Source organism: Phocoena phocoena, chromosome 15, assembly GCF_963924675.1.
Source record: "Phocoena phocoena chromosome 15, mPhoPho1.1, whole genome shotgun sequence".
NCBI lineage: Eukaryota > Metazoa > Chordata > Mammalia > Artiodactyla > Phocoenidae > Phocoena > Phocoena phocoena.
In genome coordinates, this window is record NC_089233.1 from 22,033,514 (window position 1) to 22,043,504 (window position 9,991).

Here is a 9,991-nt window from a genome sequence, read left to right on the forward strand (position 1 = left end):
GCACCAGTGTTTCTAAAATGTCAGCTATTCCTCTATAACCTTCATGATTCATTGCTATATCCACATATCATCTGTATTCCATTTACATAATACTTAAAACTAAATCTCTTTTGCTTAAAAACATTTATTTAAAAACCTGCACATCAGGACCATAAGTGGAAACCCAGTACCATTTCCGTAATGTCGTGACAGCCACAAAAAGAAAACAAAGGCTAAACATTATTAGGTTCTTCCAGATGCTGCTGCTGATGTCTTTCTGGCTCCTTGGGAAAAGGGGAGGATCAGCAAGTGTTCCAGAGCAGTCTCAGCCCTGAACTGAGACTTTCTCCTTGAAGGGAATGAAAAGAAAAAGGTGGCCAAAACTTGACAAGAGAGTGACTTTCTCATCATGTGATTCAACATTATTTGCTCTGTGTCCTGGAAACACCTGGAGTCATTTTGGGTATCTCTTGTGATCATTCCACACATTGTGAAGGACTGATCCTGTCTACCCTCCTTGGTCTACAGATGAGGGCAAAACAAACCCTGCAAGAAGTGACCCACTTCAAGGCATTCAGAAACACAGAGGCAGTGCCAGGCCCAGAACCACATCTCCTGACTCCACCCTGATCTCTCCTTTCCTTCTCTTCCCTTCTCCAGCTTCTGAGCTACCCCACGTTCAACCCTGCTCAGCTGCGGACTTTGCATGCAGTTGGCCTTTCATATCCACAGGTTCTGCATCCTTGAATTCGACCAAAGATTGAAATATTCAGACAAAAAAATTCCAGAAATTTCCAAAAGGCAAAACTTGCATTCACCCCACTTCAGCAATTATTAAAAAGCATTTACATTGTACTTACAATTATTTACATAGCATTTACATTGTATTAGGTATTATGAGTAATCTAGAAATGATTTAAAGTATGGGGGGGAGCGGGGATGTGTGTTGGTTCTATGCAAATACTACACCATTTTCTATTGGGACTTGACCATCTGTGGAGTTTGGTCTTGCAGCCAATCCCTAGTGGATACCAAGGGATGATTGTATTTGGTTTCTCAGTTTGGTTCATAGTACCATAAGCGGTGATATGTGTGAAGATAAAGCAGCCTGGTTTGTGTGTCTCAGCTTGGGGATGGAAACTCCCCTCACACTGGGAAGAGGGAAGGAAGTGTACATTCCAGCCTCCTCGAGCCAAAGGACAGCAGAGCTGTGTTTCTCTCCCACACCTCCTCTTCCTACTCGTCCTCTAGGCCTGTCCCCTCCCTACTTGGCTAAACTCACTGCCATGGGCTATTCTTGATGCTGAGGAATGGCCTACTGCCTTCCCAGGTGTCCATGTCACTGGCGCAGAGCAAAGTCTCACCTGCACCAGGAGCTGGTCCTAAGGGGCTGGCTATGAGAGCCTTGGGAGATTGTCTCCCAGGGGTGACCTTGAAGATTTGAGCAGTTCTGCAGGGTTCAGCACTGCCCTGAGTCTACCTGGCTGGCTGAGCACGAATTCCCCACCTGGCCCTCAGGCCCTTGCTCAGAACTTTCATTGTTCAGCTTAGAGGTGATGTCCTCCCTAAGGCTGGGGGCAGGGGTGGGGGGGTGGGAGTGGGTGGGATGGGTATCCTCCTTTCCCTCAGGGCAGAATTGGCTTCTGTAGGAGAGTTCGCAGAAAGGTCCTGTAGACTGTGTTTAAAAAGACAAAGGCTCACTGCTTCATGTTTAACTGGACAAAGCCACAGCCCGCTGGCCTTGTGTCTCATTCACCTCTCTAATGCTTACACTTTAAGGAAGTGGTTGAGGAGCTGGCCCAGGACCTACTCTCCAAGCTTCCCAATGACTTTGACTTGGAGTTGGTCGTGAAGTTGTACCCTGTGGTCTATGATGAATCTATGAACACTGTCCTAAGGCAAGAGCTCATCAGATTCAACAGGTGGGCTGTATGGTCTTACTTGGATCCTGGGAGTTGGCGTGAGGGGTAGAATCTAATGGGCAGTAACTAGAATGGACACTTGATAAGGGTTGCTCTGCAGAGTTGGTTTGCCCTACCTTGTAGGAAGGGCTGCAAATAGGGCCATCCCAGCATGTGTTGGCCCAGGGTTAAATCAGTTCCTTCTATTCATTCTCTCTCGTTCATTCATATGACATCTGTAAACTGGGGTGAAAACCAATACCAAGCACAGGCTAATAGTAAAAGTAATCATTAAAGCCACTTTTATTGAGCCTTTAGTGCTAGAAATGGCTCCAAGCACCACTCATGCCTTTGCATTCAAACCACACAGTAGTCTTTAAAAATATGCACAGTTAGTAATCCCTCTACCACTGTTTTACAAATGAGAAAACTGAGACAGAAGGGCTAAGTAACTTGCTCAAGGTCACACAGTCATTCAATGGCAGAACTGAGTTTGAATCCAGGCTCTCTGATTCCAGAGCCCATGCACTTAGCCAGTATGTGAAATCAGGGTAAACTTAGAAAGGGGTGAGGAACAGTTCATCCCATTGCCGCTACCACAGGGGTAAGGAAGGGCTATTATAAGATGGCCATGGGGCTAAGGGTCTCCGGCCTTCTATTCTAGTCCCTCCTCACTTCTCCTCCAGGTACTAGAGCATAGAGCCCGGTGGGATCACCTTGATTTGATTTCTAGATAGCCAAAACTGAAAGAGTTCCCAAACACCATCTAGGCCAGATGAGGAAATTCATCACTTCTGCCTCCACGTCAAGGTTCTTGCTGCTCCAAATACTCTTAAGTGCTGCTCTCTCCATTTTGCTTCATTGGTCACTGCTCGGTTTTAGGGACAGCCCTGATGCCAAAAGACCGGTGAACTTGAAGAATGTCAACTAAGAATTTGTTGACTCCCTTAGTCTTAGGGTTACTCCCTATAGTCAGTAGGCAGTTGGTTGTGTGGATGACCAAGCAAAGTATGGCGTGTGAGTCAAGGATGCTGACTACTTGAGTCAGATACCTTGGTATGATGGGTTGTAGTCCTCATTCATCCAGACACCAGGCCAATGGCTTTCCTCCTCTGCCACTCATTCTCTGCTAAGGTCACTGGAGCTCTTGGTGGTTACAGGGGCCTTCACTGGCCTTTACCACTGGCCATTGTAATAGAAGAGAAGAGGGTAACAGCAATCTTATATTACAGTGATGCTCAGGATTAACTACTTGGGGCAATATTGTAACGTCCTTCCCCACTACCTTTTTTTTGCCTATTCACCCAGTGGTATGAGAAGCCCAAAATGACAGTTCAGCTTCCAATTCAGGGGAACCATTATTGTGTCTTCTAGGGCAAATATTCCTTCCCTGAGTACTAAAAATCTTGAAACTAGCAGAGCTCATAGTTTCAAGAATAGAAGGAAACCTTTTTCCAGTAGGTTTCAGGTATAATAGAGGTCTGTGGTATAATCCCGCAGAGGGTAGTTTTTGCTCTTGACTCCTCAGCCAAGCACATACACCAATAACACGTTTGAACCTTAAATTCCTCTTAATATAAATGTTTAGTGGTTACACATCCAGGAATCCCTTTCTTGCGTTTGAGCCTTCTCATGTCCATTTGGCTGGGATTCCATAAGTCTTTGGACATGACAAGCTCTCTCTGGTAGCAGAGTCTTTGGCACTCTCAGCTGAATTCCCTCTGGACTTGATGAGGCCTCGTAACAGAGGCCAGAGAGAGAGACAGGTGATCTTGGCATCTCTCAGGCTGCCCTTCAGCTGCCTTTTCTCAGGTATGCATGCACCTCATAGTCTATAAAAAGAACAACTTTGGCAATATAGATCAGAAGCCTTAAAACTGCATTACCCTTTGACCCAGAAATTCTACTTTTAGTAAGCATATCATTATAAATTTCCGCAGTGATTAATATAGATGCGTGTTCCTAGTAATGTTGTTTACAGTGACAACAATCTAGAAATAATGTTTCGGTGATAGAGGAACAGTTAAATTAAATGGAACACCTTGCAGTCATTAAAAAGGACGATTTTAGTTTGATCTCTATTGAATTGGAAAGATGTTCCTTATATGCTAAGAGGGAAAAACAAATTACAAAAAACACATATATAGTATGATCCCATTAAAAAATAATTTGTGTTTACATATAGAAAAATCTAGAAAGATATACATCAAAGTTATCTTTAAGTGGTGAGATAATGGGTGATTTAATTTTTTCTCATCTTTACAATTCTTCTATCATGAATGTATATTATCTGACTTTTTAAAGGGAGGAAAAGTAAAAGGAGACTTGGAGTCAGTGTACTTGGGGTAGAATGAGGTCACTGGAGAGCCAGGCTGAGTCTGCTCCTTTGTTCTTGCAGATTGACCAAAGTGGTTCGCATAAGCCTCATCGACCTTGGCCGAGCAATTAAAGGGCAGGTTTTGATGTCCTCAGAGCTGGAGGATGTCTTCAGTAGCATGCTTGTGGGTAAAGTGCCAGCCATGTGGATGGCCAAGTCCTACCCATCACTGAAGCCCCTGGGAGGCTACGTGGCTGACCTGCTAGCCCGCTTGGCCTTCTTCCAGGTACCTTGGAGTCAGGGTAACTGGGCACCTGGCATTCTCATTCAGTCATTCAGGTGGAGAGGACGTTCTGAAATGATGGATCAGAGGCAGAGGGAGTAGGGCAGTCTCACAGCATCCTGGACTGAGCACCTACTGGAAACAGTCTTACCAGGGTTGAGGGCAGGAGGGAGACTTTGTCAAAGTCCTTGAAAAGATTATAGCCTCTAGAGGCAGGAGTGGGAACCAGAATAAATGTCACAAACTGGTGTCTCATGGGCCACAGCTCATGGGCTAGTAGATAGATTTGGTTTGGCTGCTTGGTTATTTAAAAATTTGAGCTAGCATATGAACACTGGATTGTTACGTATCAAAATACAGATGTTTGTCCTGCAAAAACAGGAAGACCTGAAACGATGGACCTGCATTCCTGCGTGGCAACTATTGCTGGAGATGAGTGGCTGTGGCTCGGTTTAGACAAGGCACACACCCTCCACTGCTACAGTCCCTACCACGCTCTACCGTATCCCTGACACCCGCCTGCACCCGCGCTTTTCTTAAAGTAGAGATATATTTCATTGTACTTTTGTTTCAAAGGGGGAGAATATAAGCTAAACTGAGAGGGCTGCCTGTTTCAAGAAAAATGAGAAAAAGCCTATTTCTTTATGGGACTTGTTGTATTACCTGCCTTTGAACAATCTTTGTTGTGTTGTTGACTTTGCATTTTTATTTCTGTGGCTCTCCAGGAATGGATTGACAACGGGCCTCCTGTGGTCTTTTGGATCTCTGGATTCTACTTTACACAGTCTTTTTTGACAGGCGTCTCTCAGAATTACGCTCGGAAATACGCCATCCCCATTGACCACATTGGATTTGAGTTTGAGGTAAGGGGCGTCTTGGGTTAGATCAACCAAAAGGGCCAACCAGAGAAAGCAGTGCTGTCCCTTTCCTTGAGTCCAAACATTTGGATCTGCTAAGGCTCAAATACTTCCGAGATGGTACAAATGAAGTATTTAGCATGACTTAAAGTAGCTCCAAAAGTTATTCCCAACAGAATCAGAGGATTCCTAAGGCTTTGTCTCTGTGTGTATAAAAAGGAATCTTTCCAGAGGAAAATTCTGCCACAGTGGTACCGAGAAAAATGAAAGCACCTTCCACATTGTTTATTCAACATGATGGACTCTTCATTTGGAAGGATGTTAATGGTCTTGTGTAGTGCTTGGCTTAAAGTCAAAGGAATGGCCAATAGTCAAGTATCACCCAGTCCATATTTGGAGAGAAAGTAGTAAGATGGACTGTTATAGAGCATTGTAGAATTTTAAATTCTATAGAAAGATCCTTTGAAATCATCTAGTCCAGAGGTCACAAACTGATTGCCCTAGGTCTTTATTTAGTTTATAAATGAACTTACCTTGATTGGCCTTTGAAGACAATGCTAAGCCAAAATTAATGCAATAAGAAAGCAAAATAACGGGAATAAACCCTGGAAAAAAGATAAAACTATCTTTTTTTTTTTTGGTATGCGGGCCTCTCACTGCTATGGCCTCTCCCGTTGCGGAGCACAGGCTCCGGACGCGCAGGCTCCGCGGCCATGGCTCACGGGCCCAGCCGCTCCGCGGCACGTGGGATCTTCCTGGACCGGGGCACGAACCCGCGTCCCCTGCGTCGGCAGGCGGACTCTCAGCCACTGCGCCACCAGGGAAGCCCCAAAACTATATTTTTTTGATGTTGAAATGATTGTATACCTAGAAATCCGAAAAACACACCTATCAGAATTAATAGAATTTGTAAGATGACTGGATACTGGTTCAATATACAAAAATCCTTTTCCTATTCTAGCAATAAATGCTTAGAAATAGAAATGGGAAAAAACATTCCATTAACAATAACAAAAAGATTAGAATTTGAATGATTTTAAATGGAGCTCGTGCTCTCTGCTTCACCATAATCCCCTCCACCCCTCTATTCTCCTACACCTAGACCATTTTCTGCATTTACCAGAAGAAATTTATCACCTCTGAATCTAAACAGTTGTATGCTGGAGCTGGCTTATACTAACTCACCAGAACCTGTTAAAGCTGGTTGTTAAACAATTGATAGGCTGAAATTGACCATGGTGGGAGTCTTTACACCACAGAAATTGACAGAAACTACAAATCAAGGTTTCACTTCTCCTGCTAGAGAACTGTTTTACCAACATGCATCTGAACCTAACCCCTCACTACAGATCGAGGTTCAGAAAGGGGAAAGATTGTGCAAGGCCACTAAGCTAGGTAACAGTTAATGTGGCCTCCTGGCTCTTACTTTAGTGCATTCTCTGTGCCTGCCATATATAAGGGCAGCATGCTAACTAGAAATCAGACCTGGCCCATGTAGCAGGCAGGAATATTATCAGAGAAGCCCCAGTGTCCTGGGAAATGCATCCTGGGAAAGGCAGACAGTAAAGCCGGTTTGTACTTTTTCAATCTCTTAATGCTGCCTCATTTAGGAAAATGGCAGGTAATGGAACTCACAGCTTCCTGTCTTCCAGGTAACCACACAAGAAACAGTCATGGAGGATAACCCAGAAGATGGGGCCTACATAAAAGGACTCTTCTTAGAAGGCGCCCGTTGGGATAGGGAAACGATGCAGATCGGGGAGTCTCTCCCCAGAATCCTCTATGACCCATTGCCCATTATTTGGCTGAAACCTGGGGAAAATGCAATGTTTCTGCATCAGAACATTTATGTGTGTCCAGTCTACAAAACAAGTGCCCGAAGAGGTATCCTCTCTACCACAGGCCACTCCACCAACTATGTCCTATCCATTGAACTCCCAACCGACAGGCCCCAGAAGCACTGGGTAAACCGAGGAGTAGCCTCACTGTGCCAGCTAGATAACTGATGGCATCTGTCTCAACACAGAAAATAAAAGGAACTTCATTCTTTTTTTTTTTTTTTTTTTTTAAAGAAGGTGTTGGGGGTAGAAGTTTAGTACTTTATTTATTTATTTTTGCTGTGTTGGGTCTTCGTTTCTGTGCGAGGGCTTTCTCTAGTTGTGGCAAGCGGGGGCCACTCTTCATCGCGGTGCGCGGGCCTCTCACTGTCGCGGCCTCTCTTGTTGCGGAGCGCAGGCTCCAGATGCGCAGGCTCGGTAGTTGTGGCTCACGGGCCTAGTTGCTCCGCGGCATGTGGGATCCTCCCAGACCAGGGCTCGAACCCGTGTCCCCTGCATTAGCAGGCGGATTCTCAACCACTGTGCCACCAGGGAAGCCCAGGAACTTCATTCTTGACTGAAATCTAGCTTTCCTTTCTTGATAGTCACATGGGATGATGATGATGATGATGATAACCGTTATATTAATGGAGCACTTGCTATGAGCCAGGTATTTTAGAGCATTCCTATAAAGTGGGTTATTATCCTTATTTTATGGCTGCAGAAACCATGATATAGAGGAAGCACTGTTTCCCAAATCAGATAGCTACGAAAATAGTGGAGCCTAGATTTGAACACAGACAGTGGGACTCTTCAACCTAGACCTTTAGTCATGTGGCTAAGCTGCCTGGTGGGTTTGTTTTTTTTTTTTTCCTATTATTTTGCCGTAACCGTCACTGATCTTTAAGTGCTTCTCTCCTAGTCTATTCACATGGGCTAACATTAGGGCTTCTTATAGGTTGAAAGATGCTTAGCCCACTTTTACTTTTTAAAGGCTCTTGATATATTTAAAATGTACTTCTCACAACAATCTTATGCGGTGTTATCGTTATCTCCATTTCAGTGATGCAGAGATGGAGGCTTAGAAAAGTAACTAGCTCAGTTTTACAGCTAGCCAGTGGTAGAACTGGGACCCCAATTCTTCTCCACTAGCCTACACAGATGGGCAGAAATTTCAGGAAGAAAGGAGACGTGAGAGAACCATTATTTGTTGCTCGCCATGGTTTGTCCCTGGGCCTTTAGATATCTTGCTTGTACCTATGTTGGATATGACTGTCTCCCCCTCTAGAGGTTCAAGGAGACTAACTTGCCTACAATTATCCAGCTCTTTCACATTGAAAAGCCAGGTTTTGAGCCAAAGTCTGTCTGGCTCTAGAACCTGTGCATTTTTCACTGCTTCACGCTACCTCCTTGCTGAGGACTTTGCTATATTGTGATGTAGAATCTTAGAAGAGATGTGTAGTTCCAACAACCATGTCCAAGAAATTTCTAGTTTATCACTGTTTTTCCCCAGGGCCAGCTGGAAGAGAATCCTGAGGGAGATAAAAATCAAATTCTTGATATATTCTCAACCAACTCTCTCTTGTGGCTCTTTGGCTCTAAATGGCTACTTCTAGGGCATTCCCTTGGTCAGTCCACAGATGAGCAAAGACATAAGGCTTTTTGGGAATCTTAATGTGTCTGGCCTGGCTTCCCTGCCTCTTCACTAGAAGAAATGTCCTGACTTGGGGTCTTTGATTTTTCTTAAATGAAGCTTCTGAGAACCACATAAACATATTCCAGAAAACTTGTTTCTTCATGGGAATGTGGAGCCAATCAAATTCTGATTGAGGACTCTGAATTCTGAGATCAGCAAATCATCTAATTGATCCTAAGTGCAAAAGGGGAGTTCTCCAAATCTTGCCTGGGGCCGATAGAGACAGTGAGGTGGAACCACTCTCTTTCAGCTCCAAGTAGGTAGCTTAAAAGCTGTTTCTCGAAGAAACATAACTTTTTACAATAGAGGAAAGACAATCAGAATTAATAGATAGCTCGAACTGCCTTATTCTCTATTATTCCAAATAGATTGCTAAGCCATGTGAGATGGAAAGACGGTCAGGATCCCAAATCCCTGAATCTTCGACTGGCTAGGTAAGTCAGATTGTAAGCTATGAGGCAGTGAGAAGGTTGCTAAGAGAACTGAATTTCTCTTAGTCATCTTAACTCCACCTTCAGCAGCAAAAGCTGAGGGAGGCAGGGACTGTTTCGTTCCTCAGGGGTCAAGGGACAGGATGTTCCTGTACGATGGATTAAATTTTTGTAACTTAAAAAATTTCCCTCAATTCAAAAGATTCCCCTAAATTTAAGGTCATTTTCTGTTGGGGTCCATGTGTTAATTAATGTCTCTCCCCCTCACCCCCAGGAGAGAGCAGTAGGTTCTTCAGGAGTCCTGGTGAATTAGAGGCTGGGGCCCTGGGGCAGAGATGGCCAGAGATCAGCTCCGTGAGAAGCTGTAGGCCCTGCCTATAAATACCTCAGCAGATGACATCAGACAAACCTTGTCACCACGCTAGTCCTTGCTCTTTAAAAATCTAGCTGTTGAGTAAATAGTTTTCAGTCCTTGTCAGCATTGGAAGAAAATTTCATTGAAAGAGGGGATGTAGGGGATACCTTTAAAATACCAAAGAAGGAGATTTTATAGGGTTGGAGAGAAAATGAAAAGAAAAAATTATAAACAAATAGGTTTCATGGAAAGTTTGGCAGGAAATTATGTTTCTGTGTAATAGAATATGCATCTTTGCAAAGGAGGCTAGGCATATAAAATTCACATTTAGGGAAGATTCCTGGCACACAGAAGG

General features: G+C 44.1%; 1 protein-coding gene across 1 annotated transcript in view; it reads left to right on the plus strand.

Annotated features, from left to right (window-relative positions):
* DNAH3 (dynein axonemal heavy chain 3) overlaps positions 1–7,343 on the plus strand; it is a 192,705-nt gene extending 185,362 nt beyond the window's left edge. The window contains exons 58-61 of the mRNA XM_065893394.1: positions 1,759–1,901; positions 4,279–4,483; positions 5,206–5,343; positions 6,990–7,343. Coding sequence (XP_065749466.1) covers positions 1,759–1,901; positions 4,279–4,483; positions 5,206–5,343; positions 6,990–7,343 — 840 coding nt within the window. The remainder of the gene's footprint in view (positions 1–1,758; positions 1,902–4,278; positions 4,484–5,205; positions 5,344–6,989) is intronic.
* The last annotated feature ends 2,648 nt before the right edge of the window (positions 7,344–9,991 follow it).